The sequence below is a fragment of the Schistocerca americana genome, chromosome 3, assembly GCF_021461395.2.
Source record: "Schistocerca americana isolate TAMUIC-IGC-003095 chromosome 3, iqSchAmer2.1, whole genome shotgun sequence".
Lineage (NCBI taxonomy): Eukaryota > Metazoa > Arthropoda > Insecta > Orthoptera > Acrididae > Schistocerca > Schistocerca americana.
The window spans coordinates 860,549,311-860,574,898 of record NC_060121.1 but is presented as its reverse complement, the minus strand read 5'-3'; the positions used below and the strand labels follow the sequence as shown (position 1 = coordinate 860,574,898).

General features: G+C 40.5%; 1 protein-coding gene across 1 annotated transcript in view; it reads right to left on the bottom strand.

Annotated features, from left to right (window-relative positions):
- Positions 1 to 2,963: 2,963 nt before the first annotated feature.
- LOC124607064 (WD repeat-containing protein 54-like) overlaps positions 2,964 to 25,588 on the bottom strand; it is a 51,455-nt gene continuing 28,830 nt past the window's right edge. The window contains exons 4-5 of the mRNA XM_047139239.1: positions 24,418 to 24,643; positions 2,964 to 3,801 (exon numbers count right to left, since the gene is read on the bottom strand). Of these exons, the coding sequence (XP_046995195.1) occupies positions 3,673 to 3,801; positions 24,418 to 24,643 (355 nt within the window). The 3' untranslated portion in view covers positions 2,964 to 3,672. The remainder of the gene's footprint in view (positions 3,802 to 24,417; positions 24,644 to 25,588) is intronic.

Genomic DNA, 25,588 nt, shown 5'->3' with positions numbered 1-25,588 from the left:
ATAACAATTTTTCTGATCTGTGTGTTTATGATCCAAGCACTGGTCGCTTGAGCAGTAAGACACATTTTTGCAGATATTCTCTAGTTATTGCCTTTCAAATCTTGAACTAAAATCTTTCTACGGCACACTTGCACAGTACATGGTTGAAGTATGTTAAACACCCAAGTATCAAAAATAATTAGGGGGAAGGGAGAACAAAAACATATCCAAAGTGTGAATACTTCACAGTACTAATGGTTCTGCTTTCATGCATTGTATCAGTTGTTGTGATTACAAAATCAATTGTTGCTGATGATTAGTAGTTTTGTTAGGTACTATGCAGCCACTTCTGGACCATACTTCCTAACCCATTTATGAAGAGACTACTCACATTGTTTTTGTCTAAAAGTAATTCTGTTCAATTTAATCCGTATGTTCCTATTAAGTTAGTGATATGAAGTTGATTTGGTTGTTCCAGAATCATTTGTACTCTGCAGGGCATCTATTAATACAGTGAAAATCATTTGTTTGATACCATATTTGCTCATCACATATCAGCACTGTATAAACTATGTAAAGCATTGCACGTACAAAGTAAAACACAACCAAGAACAAGTTTCATCCAGCAAAATGAATCACATAAAATCATCAGTCGGGTGTAAGAAGACACTTTCTTGTTCATATTTGTACTTGGTGGTGATATGAATGTGTAAAACTGAACTTGAACTTCTCCAACAAAATTTTGTAGATTGCTGAGTGATATTTTCTAAATATTTTAGTAAAGGACTTGTGGTTTCCATTTCCAGAGTAATAATGATATGATGATGATTTAGTTGATTTGTTACCTCAGTTATCTTTGTTTTTGAGAGATGCCTTTAATGCAGTGTACAATCCAAAATACAGAGTAATGCAGCAGCCCTCAGATGAACAGTACTGTGATATGGTTGCAGTGGCTGCTGGAACAGCACAGAATAACACTGCTGTACCGTTTCTTCATTGCATTCGTTCAACCCATCTACACAATTTGCATATTGGCCAAGTCTTCATCAGTAAACCTGTCCATACTGTTGTGTGTAACTGTCAATGTACAACTAACACTGCTGAAAAAACAAAGGGAGATAGAACCGAGCAGTACTGAATGCAAACTTGAGAGCAAACAGAAAAATGGATATTTCTAGTATTAACAGCAAGTACTGTAAGTGAACGAAACATGTTTGTTTCCAAACAATGCACGTAATACATACTGTCGACTTTTGCACTGTTGTGCAGATATATTCAGTGCAATACGGATACAAAGTTAATTTTGTCAATGGAATTCAGTTTAACCTTGTGTAATTGCATTGCACAATACAGTGGTTCCAGGATGAACAAGGGCACTTTAAATCAAGGCTCAAGTTTGTCAGTGCCCACTGAACATTCATGATGCACAGACTAATATAAACTCACAGCAGTCTCAATCACTCATAACTTGCATGAAAGATGGAACATTTCTGCTACTAACAAGGGAGCATCCCCATCGCACCCCCCTCAGATTTAGTTACAAATTGGTACAGTGGACAGGCCTTGAAAAACTAAACACAGATCAATCGAGAAAACAGGAAGAAGTTGTGTGGAACTATGAAAAAAAAGCAAAATATACACTCTGAGTAGTCCATGCACAGGACAGGCAACATCAAGGATAATGTGAGGTCAGAAGCGCCGTGGTCCTGTGGTTAGCGTGAGCAGCTGCCGAACGAGAGGTCCTTGGTTCAAGTCTACCCTCAAGTGAAAAGTTTAATTTTTTATTTTCAGACAATTGTTATCTGTCCGTCCGATGCGATCACTTTTTTTGGGAGTGGTTATCACATCCACAAGAAAACCTAATCAGGCAAGGTAGAAGAATCTTTCTACCCATTCGCCAAGTGTACAAGTTAGGTGGGTCGACAACATATTCATGTCATGTTTATAATAGAGGGAAACACTCCACGTAGGAAATATATATCTAAAAACAAAGATGATGTGACTTACCTAATGAAAGTGCTGGCAGGTCGACAGACACACAAACAAACACAAACATACACACAAAATTCAAGCTTTCGCAACAAACTGTTGCCTCATCAGGAAAGAGGGAAGGAGAGGGAAAGACGAAAGGAAGTGGGTTTTAAGGGAGAGGGTAAGGAGTCATTCCAATCCCGGGAGCGGAAAGACTTGTGTCTGTATATGTGTGGATGGATATGTGTGTGTGTGCGAGTGTATACCCGTCCTTTTTTCCCCCTAAGGTAAGTCTTTCCGCTCCCGGGATTGGAATGACTCCTTACCCTCTCCCTTAAAACCCACTTCCTTTCGTCTTTCCCTCTCCTTCCCTCTTTCCTGATGAGGCAACAGTTTGTTGCGAAAGCTTGAATTTTGTGTGTATGTTTGTGTTTGTTTGTGTGTCTGACGACCTGCCAGCACTTTCATTTGGTAAGTCACATCATCTTTGTTTTTAGATATATTCATGTCATGTGACGCACATGCCGTCACCAGTGTCGAATAGAATACATCAGACGTGTTTTCCTATGGAGGAATCGGTTGACCTATGACCTTGCGATCAGATGTATTCGGTTACCATTGGAGAGGTATGTCCTTTCGTCTACTAATCGCACGGTTTTGCGGTGCGGTCGCAAAACACAGACACTAAACTTATTACAGTGAACAGAGACGTCAATGAATGAACGGACAGATCATAGCTTTGTGAAAATAAAAAAAGTAAAATTTTCACTCGAGGGAAGACTTGAACCAAGGACCTCTCATTCCGCAGCTGATCACACTAACCACGGCGCTCCTAAGTTCACGTTAGCCTTGATGTTGCCTATCTTCCAAATGGACTACTCAGTTTGTATATTTTGCTTATTTTTTTCATAGCTCCACACAACTTCTTCCTGTTTTCTCGATTGATCTGTGTTCAGTTTTTCAAGATCTATCCACTGTGCCAACTTATAACTAAATCTGAGGGGGGGGTGCAATGGGGAGGTTCCCTTGTAAGTTGCACACTAAATTAACTTTTCCTCTCATGATTTCATTATATGCTCAATATTCTTGGGAGAGAGCACAGTACAGTATTCCGTATTTCTTTGGTCTCCTCCTACTCCTTTGAGTGACAAATTATATGATCTGGTGATTAATAAAGTATTCAGTCTCCCAAAAGCACATGTTAGGCAATATCTTAAGATGTTCTTAGCTTCCACACACACAAACCAAGTGAGGCTTCACAGGGGTAAGATATTGAGCTTATATCCAGGACACAAGGGCTTAAGTTTTCCAAGGTTTCTCTAAAATTGCTTATGACAAATTCAGGGATGGTTTCTTTGAAAAGGCATAGCCAATTCCTTTTCCCAATTAAGCTTGTAACCCTGTTTCTTCCTTTCTTGCAGATACAAAAACATTGAATCTGTTCACTGCTTTGCAGCTGAAATAAAACTTTTTAGTTCTGTAAACTCTATGAAATAACATATACCTTTGAAAGACCTTAATTATCACTGCAACGAATATACTGAAACTGTGATTTTCATTACTGACTCAGCCTTTTTTCCCCTGATGAAAGGCTAAATGTTCATTGAATGATTTATTCTCAGACTTGGTGCAAGATGTTTCTCATGTTATCCTGCTGACCTTTGTATAAGTAAAAATCTCGTAGCTGTAGTGTGGACATTATTATTATTATCATCATCATTGTTATGTTTTGTAGCAAAGGATTTCTGCTGAATCATAACATGAAACGCAAAACTCTGTGCCCTTGCTGTTCAAGAACTGGCAGCCAACTATGAGTCTGTCCTTTACATGTACAGTAGACTTGTGCTGAACCTGTGAAGAAAGAAAGCACATTTATTAAATTTACCATGACTAATCACTTTTCCTCCAGTTGAGACACTTGCATGAAAAATAACTGGAAAAATACTTGACATACTTAGTACATATTACATTTTTTTAAAAGCTGCAATGAAATAAAGAATTAAGAGAAGTACATCAGTATATCCTAGCAATTTTGAAAGACTTAGATGGAAGAAGAGGGCAGGAGGAGAACAAGAATGTATAAAATTTGCCGATAATATGATATTAATGGTAGAAAGTGAAAAAACTGTAAATAAAATGCTAAAATATCTGAATGAAGCAAAAACAAAGAGTATAGTGATCAGCAGAGGAAGGAGACTGGCAAATATTTAGATACGACAAGTTATTAATACCCAAGTAAAAGTACCATGGAAGTACCATCACTCAAGACTTGAGATGCAATCAGGAGGGGAAAACTTGCATTGCTATAGTGAAGGAGGCATTCATTAGAAAGAGAAAATTATTATGTGGCAAACTTGATAAAGGTGTGAGGAAAAGGCTTCCATGTGTGTCTGCCTAGTGTGTGGCACTCTATGGGGGCAGAAACTTGGACACTGAAGTGAGAGGGTGAAAAAAGGCTAGAAGTTTTGGATATGTGGACGTGGAGGAGAATGGAGCAGATAGGCTAGATGGAAAGTGTGTTTGAAAAGGCTGGTGAGAGGAGAAGACTGCTGCAAGTTATAAGAAAGAAAGAACAACTGGATGGGGCATTCGTTGAGATGGAAATGCTTGCCAACTGACACTTCGGGGGGATTAGTTTGTGGGAGGAGCTTGAGAGGAAGGAGGAGATACAAGATGATAAATGACTTAAAGGGAAGTGCAAATTATATAAACTTGAAGAGGATGGTAGAAGACAAGAAAATGTGGACAGTTAACTTTGGGCAGAACACTAATGAAGATGATTCCAGCAACGTAACTAACCATAGTGTGTGCTTTGGGATTATGTTATTGTTGATAATAATGTCCATCAGCAAGCAAAGCTTGAATCACTAAAGCCAATAGTAGTTTTAAAAAAAGTAACTCAGAACTACTTCAATCATAGTCTTCTCCTAAGAGTTTACTGGAAAATGTAAAGTTTATGTAAAGATGAAATGTGTAGAGGGAAATGTAAGAAAGTTGCCTCTGTTATATGCCTTTTTTTCCGAGAAATATCTTTTGATCATTTCATATTTTTGGATTCTGTTGAACATCTCCTCCTGTGCTTCTGAAAGTAGAACATCCATTATTTCCGACTGTTCTGCGTTTCTTTTTTCCTGTAGCAATTGGTCCAACTTCATTGGTGGAAAATTGATATGTTTGTCAGATCTTGCAAGATCACTGACAATATTCATAAATAATTTTTCCTTGCAGATGTCATATAATATTAGTACGAATTATTCTTTCACAAAAGGACTGAGAATAAGCTAACTCTGTAGCTTCTAATAAAAAGCTTGTGCTCACTGTACATGTGCTCTGAACCTGACAATAATTAGATTAGTGAGCTGTATGTCTCCTACTTTTGGAAGGGAGAAATGCACATGTGACTCTATAATGCCCGAATTTTAAATTTTTTTTAAGATTATGAAGTCAACATGTCAGCTACTAAGCAAGTCTTAATTATTTAATGGAGAAAATATTTAGCCAGAACATTTCCCTGTTGGGACAAATGGTTCAAATGGCTCTGAGCACTATGGGACTTAACTACTGTGGTCATCAGTCCCCTAGAACTTAGAACTACTTAAACCTAACTAACCTAAGGACATCACACACATCCATGCCCGAGGCAGGATTCGAACCTGCGACCGTAGCAGTCGCGCGGTTCCGGACTGCGCGCCTAGAACCGCTAGACCACCGCGGCCAGCCCTGTTGGGACACTGTAATACACTACAACATTGTTCTCCATTTTGTAACATGCTGTACTCTCCGCATGGCTTATGTGTGCTCCTTCTAATGATGGATGGATGGATGGCTATAATGTTGTAAATGATCAATATAAGTAATATATTACTATGAATAATATAATTCATAAGACTTAGGACACTACTAAACAAATTTGAAAAGAAATGGAGGAAATGAGTGACATAACATATTAAATGATCACCGAGCTATCGTGAAACAAAAGCTGAACTTACTATCAGTTTTCACATAACATAAGGTGCCAATACAAGTAATCTAAGACATTTTTTGATTACTTTTGCAATGAAAGTTGAGTATGATTTCAATGTGTAGCTGTTATTGAAAGTTGGCATCTCTGCGCAATTCATTCAGACACCTCATATCACATTGTTATGATGGAAACACTGTTAGGGAAGAAGAAGGTGGACTACTTATTAACAACTTTGTTGCAGGCGCCCACATACATTGTTAACAGAATTGAAAGCATCAACAGTCTAGAGAACTAGTTATTTCAATTTCAAATAGCAGTACCACATTGATTTCAGAGTGAACATGCTATGTTTTTGAAAGCTTAGAAAATTTGAAATACACTAACAAAATAAATGTTTCATTATTCTTTGTTAGACTGATTCTGAAATGTTCATCATTCACTTAGCTGATAATGTTATAAAAGTATTATAATTTCAAGTTGATAAAAACCTGAGGGGAAGACAATCAATTCCCATAAATGCTAATTTTCTACATTTTGCAAACCACCGTGAAGTGGTTTCCATTCACCTGTGGAGTGTGGGAAAAATGACTGTGTAAATGCCTCTGTGTGTGTTGTAATTAATCTGATGATGTCCTCAGAATCCCCAGAGGAGTGGTTAGTAGAAGGTTATATTATATTCCTAGAGGCTTCACTTCAAGCCAGTTCTTGAAGTTTTGTAAGTAGGCTTTCTCAGGATTGTCTTCAAAAGTCTGCCAATTCAGCTCTTTCAGCATCTTCATGACAGTCTCGCACTGTCAAACAAACCATGACTGTTCATTCTACCCTTCCCTGTATAGTCCCACACACTTGAGCAGCATTCTACGATGCATTGCACAAGTGATCTGTATGCAATAAACTGAAGACTGCTACCTGCTTTACCTATGACTGAGCCTATGTGGGCAATCCTATTTGTTTCCCTACAAAGTGTTACACTCAGGTATTTGTGAGTTGGCCAATTCCAATTGTGACTCACTGATGTTATAGTCATAGGATGCTATGTTTTTTTTCATTTTGTGAAGTTCACAGTTTCACATTTCTGAACATTTAAAGCAAGTTACCCGTTATTGCACCACTTTGAAATCTTATCATATCTATTTCTGCTGCTGCTTTCAGACAGTACTTCATTATAGATAACTGCATAATCTGCAAAAAAGTCTGATGTTACTATTAATATTGTCCGCAAGGTCATTAATATACAGCATGAATGGCAAAGGTCACAATACATGTCCCTGGGGCACATCTGGAGTTACTTTTACACCTGTCAATAAATCTCCATCCAATACAATATGCTCTGTGTCCTACCCACAGAGAAATTGTCAATCCAGTCAAATTTCACTTGACAGTCTATACAATTGTACTTTTGATAGTAAATGTAGGTGTGGTATTGAGTCAAATGCTTTTTGCAAATTGAGAAAAACTGCATATCCCGGACTGCCTTGATCCACGGCTTTCAGTTTGGCATGTGAGTTGGGTTTACACGATCGATGTTTTCAAAATACATGCTGGTTCGCCTGGAGGAGGTCATTCTGTTAGATATACATCATTATGTTCGACCTCAGGCTATGTTTTAAGATTCTACCAAAAATTTATTTCAAGGATATTGGACGATAGTTTTGTGAACCACTTCTGCTACCCTTCTTGCAGACAGTTTTGACCTGTGCTTTCTTCCAATAATTTGGCTGGAAATTGGGTATAGAACTTAGGGATTCCATCAATCTTTGGGGGCTTTGTTTGATTTTTACTGATTTCAGCTGTTTGTCAAAGCTCCTAGCACTTACATCTGTTTCATTATCTTTCAGTGGTAAGAGAATTAAACTAGGGCAATACTCCTGGGTTTTCCTTTGTAAAGGAACATTTGAAAATGGAATTCAGCATTTCTGCTTTTGCTTTGCTGTCTCCAGTTTTAATACCTGTCTTGTATATGAGTGATTAGGCACTAATTTTGGTGCCACTTACAGCCTTGACACACGATTAGGATTCCTTTGGGTTTTGTAAAGGTTGTTCGACAGTATTCTGCTACAGTAATCACTGAAAGCTTCATGCATTGGTCTTTTCACAGCCAAATGTGTGTCATTCAGCATCTCTCTGTAAATAGCCCTATGCTTTGTTTTACACCCATTATAAAGTAGTTTCTGTTTTTTTAGAAGTTTCTTTATGGCGACTGTATACCAAGGAGGCCTCCCCCATCATGACCTATTCTACTGGGTACATCCCTATCCAGAGACTGGTCAACTATTGTTTTAAATGTGAGCCATAGTTCCTGTACACTCTCATACCCTGTTCTGAAAGTTTCAAGTTGCTCATGGAGATATGTTACTACTGCCTCTTTATCTAGTTTACAGAACATAATCCTCCTACTTGTTTTAGTTGTCCTTTGTCTGTGTTAATCAGTGTTGCTACAAGTACCTCATGGTCATTGATACCAGTTTCAATGTGGACATTCTCAAAAAGTTCAGGTCTGTTTGTTGCCATCAGATCTAATAGATTCCCATCATGAGTGGGGTTCTAAACTATCTGTTGTAGATGGTTAAACAATGGAAAAATGGATCTGCTGAGCTGCAGATAGGCACAACCTTTAAGGCTGTCAGAAAGTGAGCTTTCGGCTACTAAGGCCTTTGTTAAAAATAGACAACATACACACAAACACTCATGCAAATGCAACTCACACACACTTGACCACAGACTCCGGCCACTGAAGACAGACTCTGGCTATGGTCATTTGTGTGTGAGTTGTGTTTGCACGTGCGCACGCGCACTTGTGTGTGTGTGTGTGTGTTTTGTCTATTTTCAACAAAGGTCTTGTTGGCCGAAAGCTCATTTTCTGATAGTCTTCTTGTTGTTACTATCTGTGACTCAGTATCTCCACTACACAGTGAGTAGCAACTATCCTTTTCATAATATTGTTCTAGGTGGCTTTCTGAGAAGACATTTAGTAAATTTTCACAAGATGTCTTGCCATGCCCACCACTAATAAAATTGTAATTTTCCCAATTGATTGCTGGGTGATTAAAGTCTCCAATGATTAAAATATAACTGGGGAACTGATGTACAAGCCAACAAGTTTTTAGTAACATGAAGAGGTGAGTCTGCTGGTCGATAGAAGGATCCAGTTGCTATTTTATGCCTGCCCACTGATACTGAGTCCTGCCCAAACATCTTGAATAATGCTTCCATTTCTACCCTGATGCATTTTATTTTTCTTGTCTAATGCAACAAATACACCACCTCCGTTTCCCGTAAGCATATTCTTTCAATATATACTTAAATTTTCCCAAAAAACCTCACTGCTGTCATCCTTAGGTGTTTCCAGCTTTCTGTATCATGTGAGCTTCACTGCTTTTTAGGAGCACTCCAAACTCTGGTAATCTGTTGTGAATGGTTTGAAAGTTAACTACTAGGATTTTAATAAATACTTTAACATATGAGGGACATTTAATTACAAATAAAGTCTGAAACCTCACTTAGATTTTTTTGGTGCTAGATGTAAATAAGAAATAATCTTCAGAGAGAGCTTGCACAAGTCATTCAAAGCTTCTTTCTTTCTTTTTCTCGTTGAGTGCAAAATCATTAAACAGTGGGGCACAGATTTTTTTTAAAAAACCGTTCTTTCACTAGCAGCTGGGAGGTCAATCTCAGTCTATATGGCAGCCATTATTCTGTTCAATTCTGGCACTGATTAAGGGGGCAGTTTATTGTTCATATGCTGGTGAAGAAGATTCAATCAAGGGTAGTTATTCAACAGATATTAAAGAATTTATACAGTGCCAGTTTTAATCAGCTATGGCAACTGATTCCAACCATTCTTCAATCATTTCTATTGCTGCCTTAATGATTCATTCCTGCAGATTTCAGATAAAGGATTTTGAAAGTCCACCAATGATAAGATTTTGATAGTTGTACATACCTAGCAATGAACAGAGTACTTAATGTATACTACCTTCTTGAGGAACAAATGCTTGTTATGATACTGATCCCCCCATGAACCATGGACCTTGCCGTTGGTGGGGAGGCTTGCGTGCCTCAGCGATACAGATGGCCGTACCGTAGGTGCAACCACAACGGAGGGGTATCTGTTGAGAAGCCAGACAAACATGTGGTTCCTGAAGAGGGGCAGCAGCCTCTTCAGTAGTTGCAGGGGCAACAGTCTGAATGATTGACTGATTTGGCCTTGTAACACTAACCAAAATGGCCTTGCTGGCACTGGTACTGCGAACAGCTGAAAGCAAGGGAAAACTACAGCCGTAATTTTTCCCGAGGGCATGCAGCTTTACTGTATGGTTAAATGATGATGGCGTCCTCTTGGGTAAAATATTCCGGAGGTAAAATAGTCCCCCATTCATATCTCCGGGCAGGGACTACTCAAGAGGTCGTCATTATCAGGAAAAAGAAAACTGGCGTTCTATGGATCGGAGCGTGGAATGTCAGATCCCTTAATTGGGCAGGTAGGTTAGAAAATTTAAAAAAGGAAATGGATAGGTTTAAGTTAGATATTGTGGGAATTAGTAAAGTTTGGTGGCAGGAGGAACAAGACTTTTGGTCAGGTGAATACAGGGTTATAAATACACAATCAAATAGGGATAATGCAGGAGTAGGTTTAATAATGAATAAAAAAATAAGAGTGCGGGTAAGCTACTACAAACAGCATAGTGAACGCATTATTGTGGCCAAGATAGACACGAAGCCCACGCCTACTACAGTAGTACAAGTTTATATGCCAACTAGCTCTGCAGATGATGAAGAAATTGATGGAATGTATGATGAGATATAAGAAATTATTCAGGTAGTGAAGGGAGACGAAAATTTAATAGTCATGGGTGACTTGAATTCGAGAGTAGGAAAAGGGAGAGAAGGAAACAAAGTAGCTGAATATGGATTGGGGCTAAGAAATGAAAGAGGAAGCCGCCTGGTAGAGTTTTGCACAGAGCATAACTTAATCATAGCTAACACTTGGTTTCAAGAATCATGAAAGAAGGTTGTATACATGGAAGAATCCTGGAGATACTAGAATGTATCAGATAGATTATATACTGGTAAGACAGAGATTTAGGAACCAGATTTTAAACTGTAAGACAGTTCCAGGGGCAGATGTGGACTCTGACCACAATCTATTGGTTATGAACTGTAGAATATAACTGAAGAAACTGCAAAAAGGTGGGAATTTAAGGAGATGGGACCTGCATAAACTGACTAAACCAGAGGTTGTACAGAGTTTCAGGGAGAGCATAAGGGAACAATTGACAGGAATGGGGGAAAGAAGTACAGTAGAAGAAGAATGGGTAGCTCTGAGGGATGAAGTATGGAAGGCAGCGGAGGATCAAGTACGTAAAAAGACAAGGGATAGTAGAAATCCTTGGGTAACAGAAGAAATATTGAATTTAATTGATGAAAGGAGAAAATATAAAAATGCAGTAAATGAAGCAGGCAAAAAGGAATACAAACATCTCAAAACAGGAAGTGCAAAACGGCTAAGCAGGGATGGCTAGAGGAAAAATGTAACCGAGCGAGGTGGCGCAGTGGTTAGACACTGGACTCGCATTCGGGAGGACGACGGTTCAATCCCGCGTCCGGCCATCCTGATTTAAGTTTTCCGTGATTTCCCTAAATCGCTCCAGGCAAATGCCGGGATGGTTCCTTTCAAAGGGCGCGGCCTTCCCTAATCCGATGAGACCAATGACCTCGCTGTCTGGTCTTCTTCCGCAAAACAACCAACCAACTAACAAATGTAAGGGTGTAGAGGCTTATCTCACTAGGGGTAAGACAGATACTGCCTACAGGAAAATTAAAGAGACCTTTGAAAAAAGAGAACCACTTGTATGAATATCAAGAGCTCAGATGGAAACCCAGTTCTAAGCAAAGAAGGAAAAGCAGAAAGGTGGAAGGAGTAAATAGAAGGTCTATACAAGGGCGATGTACTTGAGGACAATATTATGGAAATGGAAGAGAATGTAGATGAAGATGAAATGGGAGATACGATACTGCGTGAAGAATTTGACAGAGCACTGAAAGACCGGAGTCGAAACAAGGCCCCGGGAGTAGACAACATTCCATTAGAACTACTGACGGCCTTGGGAGAGCCAGTCCTGACAAAACTCTACCATCTGGTGAGCAAGATGTATGAGACAGGCGAAATATCCTCAGACTTCAAGAAGAATATAACAATTCCAATCCCAAAGAAAGCAGGTGCTGACAGATGTGAAAATTACCGAACTATCAGTTTAATAAGTCACAGCTGCAAAATACTAACACGAATTCTTTACAGATGAATGGAAAAACTGGTAGAAGCTGACCTCAGGGAAGGTCAGTTTGGATTCCGTAGAAATGTTGGAACACGTGAGGCAATACTGACCTTACGACTTATCTTAGAAGAAAGATTAAGGAAAGGCAAACCTACATTTCTAGCATTTGTAGACTTAGAGAAAGCTTTTGACAATTTTGACTGGAATACTCTCTTTCAAATTCTAAAGGTGGCAGGGGTAAAATACAGGGAGCGAAAGGCTATTTACAATTTGTGCAGAAACCAGATGGCAGTTATAAGAGTCGTGGGGCATGAAAGGGAAGCAGTGGTTGGGAAGGGAGTGAGACAGGGTTGTAGCCTCTCCCCGATGTTATTCTTCAATCTGTATATTGAGCAAGCAGTAAAAGAAACAAAAGAAAAATTCAGAGTAGATATTAAAATCCATGGAGAAGAAATAAAAACTTTGAGGTTCGTCGATGACATTGTAATTCTATCAGAGACAGCAAAGGACTTGGAAGAGCAGTTGAACGGAATGGGCAGTGTCTTGAAAGGAGGATATAAGATGAACATCAACAAAAGCAAAACGAGGATAATGGAATGTAGTTGAATTAAGTGGGGTGATGCTGAGGGAATTAGATTAGGAAATGAGACACTTAAAGTAGTAAAGGAGTTTTGCTATTTGGGGAGCAAAATAACTGATGATGGTCAAAATAGAGAAGATATAAAATGTAGACTGCCAATGGCAAGGAAAGCGTTTCTGAAGAAGAGAAATTTGTTAACATCGAGTATAGATTTAAGTGTCAGGAAGTCATTTCTAAAAGTATTTGTATGGAGTTTAGCCATGTATGGAAGTGAAACATGGACAATAAATAGTACGGACAAGAAGAGAATAGAAGCTTTCGAAATGTGGTGCTACAGAAGAATGCTGAAGATTAGATGGGTAGATCACATAACTAGTGATGAAGTATTGAATAGAATTGGGGAGAAGAGGAGTTTCTACATCTACATCTACATTTATACTCCGCAAGCCACCCAATGGTGTGTGGCGGAGGGCACTTTACGTGCCACTGTCATTACCTCCCTTTCCTGTTCCAGTCGCATATGGTTCGCGGGATAACGACTGTCTGAAAGCCTCCGTGCGCGCTCTAATCTCTCTAATTTTACATTCATGATCTCCTCTGGAGGTATAAGTAGGGGGAAGCAATATATTCGATACCTCATCCAGAAACGCACCCTCTCGAAACCTGGCGAGCAAGCTACACCGCGATGCAGAGCGCCTCTCTTGCAGAGTCTGCCACTTGAGTTTATTAAACATCTCCATAATGCTATCACGGTTACCAAATAACCCTGTGACGAAACGCGCCGCTCTTCTTTGGATCTTCTCTATCTCCTCCGTCAAACCGATCTGGTATGGATCCCACACTGATGAGCAATACTCAAGTATAGGTAGAACGAGTGTTTTGTAAGCCACCTCCTTTGTTGATGGACTACATTTTCTAAGCACTCTCCCAATGAATCTCAACCTGGTACCCGCCTTACCAACAATTAATTTTATATGATCATTCCACTTCAAATCGTTCCGCACGCATACTCCCAGATATTTTACAGAAGTAATTGCTACCAGTGTTTGTTCCGCTGTAATATAATCATACAATAAAGGATCCTTCTTTCTATGTATTCGCAATACATTACATTTGTCTATGTTAAGGGACAGTTGCCACTCCCTGCACCAAGTGCCTATCCGCTGCAGATCTTCCTGCATTTCGCTACAATTTTCTAATGCTGCAACTTCTCTGTATACTACAGCATCATCCGCGAAAAGCCGCATGGAACTTCCGACACTATCTACTAGGTCATTTATATATATTGTGAAAAGCAATGGTCCCATAACACTCCCCTGTGGCACGCCAGAGGTTACTTTAACGTCTGTAGACGTCTCTCCATTGATAACAACATGCTGTGTTCTGTTTGCTAAAAACTCTTCAATCCAGCCACACAGCTGGTCTGATATTCCGTAGGCTCTTACTTTGTTTATCAGGCGACAGTGCGGAACTGTATCGAACGCCTTCCGGAAGTCAAGAAAAATAGCATCTACCTGGGAGCCTGTAGCTAATACACTCCTGGAAATTGAAATAAGAACACCGTGAATTCATTGTCCCAGGAAGGGGAAACTTTATTGACACATTCCTGGGGTCAGATACATCACATGATCACACTGACAGAACCACAGGCACATAGACACAGGCAACAGAGCATGTACAATGTCGGCACTAGTACAGTGTATATCCACCTTTCGCAGCAATGCAGGCTGCTATTCTCCCATGGAGACGATCGTAGAGATGCTGGATGTAGTCCTGTGGAACAGCTTGCCATGCTATTTCCACCTGGCGCCTCAGTTGGACCAGCGTTCGTGCTGGACGTGCAGACCGCGTGAGACGACGCTTCATCCAGTCCCAAACATGCTCAATGGGGGACAGATCCGGAGATCTTGCTGGCCAGGGTAGTTGACTTACACCTTCTAGAGCACGTTGGGTGGCACGGGATACATGCGGACGTGCATTGTCCTGTTGGAACAGCAAGTTCCCTTGCCGGTCTAGGAATGGTAGAACGATGGGTTCGATGACGGTTTGGATGTACCGTGCACTATTCAGTGTCCCCTCGACGATCACCAGTGGTGTACGGCCAGTGTAGGAGATCGCTCCCCACACCATGATGCCGGGTGTTGGCCCTGTGTGCCTCGGTCGTATGCAGTCCTGATTGTGGCGCTCACCTGCACGGCGCCAAACACGCATATGACCATCATTGGCACCAAGGCAGAAGCGACTCTCATCGCTGAAGACGACACGTCTCCATTCGTCCCTCCATTCACGCCTGTCGCGACACCACTGGAGGCGGGCTGCACGATGTTGGGGCGTGAGCGGAAGACGGCCTAACGGTGTGCGGGACCGTAGCCCAGCTTCATGGAGACGGTTGCGAATGGTCCTCGCTGATACCCCAGGAGCAACAGTGTCCCTAATTTGCTGGGAAGTGGCGGTGCGGTCCCCTACGGCACTGCGTAGGATCCTACGGTCTTGGCGTGCATCCGTGCGTCGCTGCGGTCCGGTCCCAGGTCGACGGGCACGTGCACCTTCCGCCGACCACTGGCGACAACATCGATGTACTGTGGAGACCTCACGCCCCACGTGTTGAGCAATTCGGCGGTACGTCCACCCGGCCTCCCGCATGCCCACTATACGCCCTCGCTCAAAGTCCGTCAACTGCACATACGGTTCACGTCCACGCTGTCACGGCATGCTACCAGTGTTAAAGACTGCGATGGAGCTCCGTATGCCACGGCAAACTGGCTGACACTGACGGCGGCGGTGCACAAATGCTGCGCAGCTAGCGCCATTCGACGGCCAACACCGCGGTTCCTGGTGTGTCCGCTGTGCCGTGCGTGTGATCATTGCTTGTACAGCCCTCTCGCAGTGTCCGGAGCAAGTATGGTGGGTCTGACACACCGGTGTCAATGTGTTCTTTTTTCCATTTCCAGGAGTGTATTTTCTGGGTCTCATGAACAAATAAAGCGAGTTGGGTCTCACACGATCGCTGTTTCCGGAATCTATGTTGATTCCTAAATAGTAGATTCTGGGTTTCCAAAAACGACATGATACTCGAGCAAAAAACATGTTCTAAAATTCTACAACAGATCGACGTCAGAGATATAGGTCTATAGTCTTGCGCATCTGCTCGACGACCCTTCTTGAAGACTGGGACTACCTGTGCTCTTTTCCAATCATTTGGAACCCTCCGTTCCTCTAGAGACTTGCGGTACACGGCTGTTAGAAGGGGGGCAAGTTCTTTCGCGTACTCTGTGTAGAATCGAATTGGTATCCCATCAGGTCCAGTGGACTTTCCTCTATTGAGTGATTCCAGTTGCTTTTCTATTCCTTGGACACTTATTTCGATGTCAGCCATTTTTTCATTTGTGCGAGGATTTAGAGAAGGAACTGCAGTGCGGTCTTCCTCCGTGAAACAGCTTTGGAAAAAGGTGTTTAGTATTTCAGCTTTACGCGTGTCATCCTCTGTTTCAATGCCATCATCATCCCGGAGTGTCTGGATATGCTGTTTCGAGCCACTTACTGATTTAACGTAAGACCAGAACTTCCTAGGATTTTCAAGTCAGTACATAGAATTTTACTTTCGAATTCACTGAACGCTTCACGCATAGCCCTCCTTACACTAACTTTGACATCGTTTAGCTTCTGTTTGTCTGAGAGGTTTTGGCTGTGTTTAAACTTGGAGTGAAGCTCTCTTTGCTTTCGCAGTAGTTTCCTAACTTTGTTGTTGTACCACAGTGGGTTTTTCCCGTCCCTCACTGTTTTACTCGGCACGTACCTGTCTAAAATGCATTTTACGATTGCCTTGAACTTTTTCCATAAACACTCAACATTGTCAGTGTCGGAACAGAAATTTTCGTTTTGATCTGTTAGGTAGTCTGAAATCTGCCTTCTATTACTCTTGCTAAACAGATAAACCTTCCTCCCTTTTTTTATATTCCTATTAACTTCCATATTCAGGGATGCTGCAACGGCCTTATGATCACTGATTCCCTGTTCTGCACTTAAAGAGTCGAAAAGTTCGGGTCTGTTTGTTATCAGTAGGTCCAAGATGTTATCTCCACAAGTCGGTTCTCTGTTTAATTGCTCGAGGTAATTTTCGGATAGTGCACTCAGTATAATGTCACTCAATGCTCTGTCCCTACCACACGTCCTAAACATCTGAGTGTCCCAGTCTATATCTGGTAAATTGAAATCTCCACCTAAGACTATAACATGCTGAGAAAATTTATGTGAAATGTATTCCAAATTTTCTCTCAGTTGTTCTGCCACTAATGCTGCTGAGTTGGGAGGTCGGTAAAAGGAGCCAATTATTAACCTAGCTCGGTTGGCAGTGGGGAATCGGGACTGCACCACACTCTTGACCTTGACACGCGACTGGCATTGATGTTTGAGTGGCAGTTGAAGAACAAAGGACAGTTGCCCAGCGGATGTTGACAGCTGATCAGGCCAAATGGCTCAACTGGATGATGCCTACCTTGGTACGTGGATGGGCACATATAAATAGCGTGCCTCAGTGACTACTAGTTTTGCTGTTGGCAATGGAGGTGTCATGTGTGCACCCTATTTGTTGGACTGCTGCAAAGTCATCATAATACAGATAGCGGTCATTGCTCAGCCGTGAGGAACTTCCAGTACTAGTGCTGAAAGTGTATCAACTTTTGCACTGTGTTGGTATAGAGGAGTATGCGAATAAGCAGTATGACGTGTAAAATACATGAAAGACCACAAGATCTTGAAGTTAGTGTATGAATACCAATGATGTCAACTGGAAAGATCAGTACAAAAGATAGCACAGTTGAAGCAAAAATGATTAAAAAGCCAAAAACATTGAAGGGAAAGAATAAGAAGGATGGTGCAAAATCCTTAACATATCACTTTACTTTCTACCTTGTTTTATATTGCAACAGCAGACCAGCCTAACCAGTTTATCACTAATCAGTGTTCATGAACTGACAGTTTTGCCAGCTGTGCAATACTTTGTCCATTCACTTGTGGTGGTGTCTTCAAAGGTGACACCATCTCAACATACCAGAGACTTCTCAGTGTTTTTGAAACAGCTTAATAGCATATAATTAGACTATCTACACATGTACTCAGTGAAGTTATTTTTTCTACTTACAGAAGAGGACTTGGCAGGTCACTCTGAGACGATACAGTCTGTCCATAAACTGAAAATGGAAGAATGCTACAACTGCTGCAGAGAACCACTAAGAATCAATTTCCCCAATGGCAGTCTAGAACAGTGTGCGAAGATTTATGTAGAATCTGTCTACACTGTTTTCTTGCATTTATATTATTACAACTCATATTTGTATTCACTGTAGTGTTAACACTCTTCTCTATTTGCGCCAGGTTCTTGACATTGTTTTCTCTCCCTAACACATGTTTAAAAGATGGAAGAAACAGAGTTTGCCTCCATATCAAGTTCAAAAGTGATATCTTCCAATATAGGACTTATTTTACTTTTACAAGGGGAGGCTGCCAATTGTGAAATTCAGATTCGATTCACACTGCGCATAATAAACGCTCATGGCCAGAGGTGTAATGTGGCAAAGCACCAAGATGCACTTCTCAGCCGTTGTCGAGCAAATCGACAGTTAAAAGAAACCGTTGCGGTGAAATACTCTCTACGATTAATAATTTTCTACAGCGGCGTGGCGCAGCGGTAAGCGCTCGGGTTCGTAATCCGAAGGTCGCCGGATCGACTCTCGCGCCATGCATATATATATATATATATATATATATATATATATATATCTAAAAACAAAGATGATGTGACTTACCAAATGAAAGTGCTGGCAGGTCGACAGACACACAAACAAACACAAACATACACACAAAATTCAAGCATTCGCAACAAACTGTTGCCTCATCAGGAAAGAGGGAAGGAGAGGGAAAGACGAAAGGATGTGGGTTTTAAGGGAGAGGGTAAGGAGTCATTCCAATCCCGGGAGCGGAAAGACTTACCTTAGGGGGAAAAAAGGACGGGTATACACTCGCACACACACATATCCATCCACACATATACATACACAAGCAGACATATTTAAAGACCAGAGATGGGAACTTTAAGTGTGAGGCCTTTGGGGGTTATGCCAAATGTCAGACAAGCCTGAGAAAATAAAATATGTGAGCGTAATCTGGCTAGGGTGAAGGCATGTTTGCGGAGGGAATGTAAATAAAACTTAATGGGGTCGTTGTGGGGGTGTTGTGAGGGTGACATGGTATTAGAAGGTGGAAAGTGTAACATGAGGTTGAAATGAAAATGAAAGATAAAAATATATGGGGAGAGATAAGGGTGAACTAGAAAATAACTGGAGATCTGGTATGAAAAAATGCGAAAAAGTGTTGGTTAAGTTGATCCTGTGGTGAACTTGGGTTGGTAGACAGCGATGTGCATGAAGGTTAGGTGGTTGTGTTGCCGCTAAAACACGTTAAAGGACGGAGAAATTCGGGAAAATTTCGAAAAAACGTGTAAATGTATTAAAAGGCGTGATGTTGTGGTGAAAGATTACGAAAATGGGGCTAACAATTGTAAATAATGACGTTAAAACCGGTGGAGAACGGCTAAAAATGATCAGTGATGTACGAAAAACGGAAGTGGAAATAAAGTAAAAGTTATTAGAACTAGCCGAAATGGTTGTTTAATACGTGAAGGCAGCTGTCATTGAACTAGAAACGGTTAGCGGTATTGTTGAAAGCGCAAAATAAAAATTTTTTGGTTATGGTTTGGAAGTGGGTTACGTATTATAGAGTATATATAGGCGGGATAAAATTGTATTACGGTAAATATGTCTGCTTGTGTATGTATATGTGTGGATGGATATGTGTGTGTGCGAGTGTATACCCGTCCTTTTTTCCCCCTAAGGTAAGTCTTTCCGCTCCCGGGATTGGAATGACTCCTTACCCTCTCCCTTAAAACCCACATCCTTTCGTCTTTCCCTCTCCTTCCCTCTTTCCTGATGAGGCAACAGTTTGTTGCGAAAGCTTGAATTTTGTGTGTATGTTTGTGTTTGTTTGTGTGTCTGTCGACCTGCCAGCACTTTCATTTGGTAAGTCACATCATCTTTGTTTTTAGATATATATTTCCTACGTGGAATGTTTCCCTCTGTTATAACCATATCATTTATTTGAACCCAACAATTACGTTTGTTATTGTCGCTGTTGCATCTCGAAATCTTTCCTGTCGTCTTATTTTCTCTTTCTGCGTTTACCAGTAGTCTCACTTTCTATTCACCTTCCCTTTTTACCGTAATACAATTTTATCCCGCCTATATATACTCTATAATACGTAACCCACTTCCAAACCATAACCAAAAAATTTTTATTTTGCGCTTTCAACAATACCGCTAACCGTTTCTAGTTCAATGACAGCTGCCTTCACGTATTAAACAACCATTTCGGCTAGTTCTAATAACTTTTACTTTATTTCCACTTCCGTTTTTCGTACTTCACTGATCATTTTTAGCCGCTCTCCACCGGTTTTAACGTCATTATTTACAATTGTTAGCCCCATTTTCGTAATCTTTCACCACAACACCACGCCTTTTAATACATTTACACGTTTTTTCGAAATTTTCCCGAATTTCTCCGTCCTTTAACGTGTTTTAGCGGCAACACAACCACCTAACCTTCATGCACATCGCTGTCTACCAACCCAAGTTCACCACAGGATCAACTTAACCAACACTTTTTCGCATTTTTTCATACCAGATCTCCAGTTATTTTCTAGTTCACCCTTATCTCTCCCCATATATTTTTATCTTTCATTTTCATTTCAACCTCATGTTACACTTTCCACCTTCTAATACCATGTCACCCTCACAACACCCCCACAACGACCCCATTAAGTTTTATTTACATTCCCTCCGCAAACATGCCTTCACCCTAGCCAGATTACGCTCACATATTTTATTTTCTCAGGCTTGTCTGACATTTGGCATAACCCCCAAAGGCCTCACACTTAAAGTTCCCATCTCTGGTCTTTAAATATGTCTGCTTGTGTATGTATATGTGTGGATGGATATGTGTGTGTGCGAGTGTATACCCGTCCTTTTTTCCCCCTAAGGTAAGTCTTTCCGCTCCCGGGATTGGAATGACTCCTTACCCTCTCCCTTAAAACCCACATCCTTTCGTCTTTCCCTCTCCTTCCCTCTTTCCTGATGAGGCAACAGTTTGTTGCGAAAGCTTGAATTTTGTGTGTATGTTTGTGTTTGTTTGTGTGTCTGTCGACCTGCCAGCACTTTCATTTGGTAAGTCACATCATCTTTGTTTTTAGATATATATTTCCTACGTGGAATGTTTCCCTCTGTTATAACCATATCATTTATTTGAACCCAACAATTACGTTTGTTATTGTCGCTGTTGCATCTCGAAATCTTTCCTGTCGTCTTATTTTCTCTTTCTGCGTTTACCAGTAGTCTCACTTTCTATTCACCTTCCCTTTTTACCGTAATACAATTTTATCCCGCCTATATATACTCTATAATACGTAACCCACTTCCAAACCATAACCAAAAAATTTTTATTTTGCGCTTTCAACAATACCGCTAACCGTTTCTAGTTCAATGACAGCTGCCTTCACGTATTAAACAACCATTTCGGCTAGTTCTAATAACTTTTACTTTATTTCCACTTCCGTTTTTCGTACTTCACTGATCATTTTTAGCCGCTCTCCACCGGTTTTAACGTCATTATTTACAATTGTTAGCCCCATTTTCGTAATCTTTCACCACAACACCACGCCTTTTAATACATTTACACGTTTTTTCGAAATTTTCCCGAATTTCTCCGTCCTTTAACGTGTTTTAGCGGCAACACAACCACCTAACCTTCATGCACATCGCTGTCTACCAACCCAAGTTCACCACAGGATCAACTTAACCAACACTTTTTCGCATTTTTTCATACCAGATCTCCAGTTATTTTCTAGTTCACCCTTATCTCTCCCCATATATTTTTATCTTTCATTTTCATTTCAACCTCATGTTACACTTTCCACCTTCTAATACCATGTCACCCTCACAACACCCCCACAACGACCCCATTAAGTTTTATTTACATTCCCTCCGCAAACATGCCTTCACCCTAGCCAGATTACGCTCACATATTTTATTTTCTCAGGCTTGTCTGACATTTGGCATAACCCCCAAAGGCCTCACACTTAAAGTTCCCATCTCTGGTCTTTAAATATGTCTGCTTGTGTATGTATATGTGTGGATGGATATGTGTGTGTGCGAGTGTATACCCGTCCTTTTTTCCCCCTAAGGTAAGTCTTTCCGCTCCCGGGATTGGAATGACTCCTTACCCTCTCCCTTAAAACCCACATCCTTTCGTCTTTCCCTCTCCTTCCCTCTTTCCTGATGAGGCAACAGTTTGTTGCGAAAGCTTGAATTTTGTGTGTATGTTTGTGTTTGTTTGTGTGTCTGTCGACCTGCCAGCACTTTCATTTGGTAAGTCACATCATCTTTGTTTTTAGATATATATTTCCTACGTGGAATGTTTCCCTCTATTATAACTATATATATATATATATATATATATATATATATATATATATATATATATATAGACACACACACATTTGAATTACAAAATACAAATAAATAAAAGGTCGCAGGGCGCGAGATTCGATCCGGCGACCTTCGGATTACGAACCCGAGCGCTTACCGCTGCGCCACGACGCTGTAGAAAATTATTAATGGTAGAGAGTATTTCACGGCAACGGTTTCTTTCAACTGTCTATTTTCTCGACAACGGCTGAGAAGTGCATCTTGGTGCTTTGCCACATTACACCTCTGGCCATGAGCGTTTATTATGCGCAGTATGAATCAAATCTGAATTTCACAATTGGCGGCCTCCCCTTGTTAGTGGTTTTTAGGACCTGCACAAAAGAAAGTAAATAGAATTACACGTGGAGTTCATACACACATATCTTGCAGGCATCTCTTTAAAAAAGCTGGGAATATTAACCATTACCACACAGTACATTTATCCATTTAAGAAATTTGTTACCAACAATTTATATGGGTTTGAGAGCAACAGACACATTCACAAATAGAATACTTGAAGGAAAAATAATCTGCATTGCCCTTTTAATGAATCTAACTTTGGCACGGAAATGGGTGAAATATGCAGTTATAAACCTGACACATGGAAATAAAATGACATAGATAGCAGAAGTGTTTTCACATGTAGATTTCAGATGTTTCTCGTTAACAAATCCTTCTACACCATAGAGGAATTCTGTACATGGTCAAGACCTACACAATGTTGAGGGCAATGGACAGAGCTCACATTGACTACAGATATATCCACTTAATTTGCTACATTTATGAGAATGCCATTCTACATGTGAAAATAAAGGAAGACTAGACCAGTGTAGAAGTTCTTTTGAGGAGAGGTGTCAGACAAGCAGACACACTTATCACCTAAATTATTCACCATGGCTCTGAAGGATGTGTTCAAGTGTCTGTCCTGGGGACAGAAAGGTATCAACATAGATGGAAAACATTTCATCCACCTTTGCTTTGCAGATATCATCCGTAAACTGCCTATCCCTATAAATTCAAAAAGGGAAGTCTGACACATGCATTCTGCCAGTAACAACATATGGGCTCAAAACAATGAAACTTACAAAAAGCAAGTGCAATTTGGTTCCGGGTCTGTCGAATGGCAATACAGAGAGAGCAATGCTTGGAGTGAGTCTGAGAAACAGGATCAGGTTCAAAGAGATATGGAGAAAAACGAGGATTTATGATGTTGTTAGGCAGGTAGTGAGACTTAAGTAGTATTAGGCAGGACATAATGTAGTTTATTCTGAATATAATCTATGGAACTAACTACTTCACTATCTTTTTCAGTGTTAAGCCATTCCTGTTCTATGTTATCTGCTGAAGAATTTTTCTGTTAGTCTGCTTTGGTGTAAATTGCTGTCAGTTTGTAAAATATATGTTTAGTAACACTCTGATGTTTGTGCTCTATCTTTGCTTTCATTTTCTTCTATGTAGGTAACTTAAATATCTCTGAGATTATTAAATAATTGCCTAACATTATGGTACATCTTCTTTCCCACTTCAGTACTGGTAGCTGTGGGACAAAGTTCCTCATTAGTTACCACAGAATCAATTATTAACCTATGTCACTACCCTTGTTAGGTGAATTTATAAATATGTTTCTTCCCAAAAAACTCATCTCATAATTTTGCATTTACTGAATGTACAAAATGCCCTTAGATGGTACCCATATTGCCAAGGCAAGATTCTCCTTCTGTCCCTACAACTTATGGAAAGATTTATGTCAAACCATTGCATTTTAATTACTGTTTTTACAAATAAAGCCAATTTTATTTATCATGTCCATAAGCTTTTGTAGTTCCTTATAAAATGGACAGACATTTGATTACTTATGCTTAAGACATCGGTTTTAACAAGCCCAGTATATACTATGAATGTGTTATTCATTAGCATGTCATTTTGTTGAAGTTGTTACTTTTTAATCTCATAGGGTGGAGAGTCTGCACATTAAAGATGAGACAATGCTATACAGATTTTTTGATGAAGTACCCATAGATACAAGTCTTACTGACCTAAGCAACATTTTAGCAATCTGATACTTGCAATACTTACCAATTTATCACCAGGTTCCAACTGCCAGATTCTAATAAAAGAATCTTCCGATACAGATAACAATAATCCAGCTTCAGGTGTAAAGTCGAGAGCTGTGACAGGACGTGCATGAGCTGTCACATCATAAAGAAGCTGACCAGATGGGCTCTCAAATAGGCGGAGGTGGCCAGAGAGATACCCCGCAATTACCACACTGTCACAGTTCACCAAAGACGTGCAAACTGAACTGAAAGCATGTACTTAACAGTTAGCAATAGATAATCTTTCAAAAAGAGATAGATTGTTACTAGCTAACAATTTTTAAAAAAATGAATTTATCAGACCATAAAAAAGGATGATTTGAATACAGAATTTCCTGAGCTTTCAGCCAGATCCATCAGGTAAGAGGAACAGATCTATATTATACACTGAAGAGCCAAAGAAACTGGTACACCTGCCTAATATTGTGTAATTCCCCCGGGAGCATGCAAAAGTGCCGCAACACGACGTGGCATGGACTCGACTAATGTCTGAAGTAGTGCTGGAGTGAACTGCCACCATAAATTCTGCAGGGCCGTCCATAAATCCATAAGATCTCTTCTGAACAGCATGTTTCAAGGCATCCCAAATATGCTCAATAATGTTCATGTCTAGGGAGTTTGGTGGTCAGCAGAAGTGTTTAAACTCAAAAAAGTGTTCCTGGAGTCACTCTGTAGCAATTCTGGATATGTAGGGTGTTGCATTGTCCTGCTGGAATTGCCTAAGTCTGTCTGAATGCACAATGGAAAAGAATGGATGCAGGTGATCAGACAGGATGTTTACATACATGTCACCTGTCAGAGTCATATCTGGACTTATCAGGGGTCCCATATCACTCCAACTGCACATGGCCCACCACATACAAAGCCTCCACCAGCGTAAGCAGATCCATGGATTCATGAGATTGCCTCCATACCCAGAAACGGCCATCTGATCTATACAATTTGAAATGAGACTTGTCCAACCAGGCAACATGTTTCCAGTCATCAACAGGCCAATGTCGATGTTGATGGGCCCAAGCGAGGCATAAAGCTTTGTGTCGTGCAGTCATCAAGGGTACATAAGTGAGCCTTCAGCTCTGAAAGGCCATATCGATGATGTTTCATTGAGCAGTTCGCATGCTGACTCTTGTTGATGGCCTAGCATTGAAATC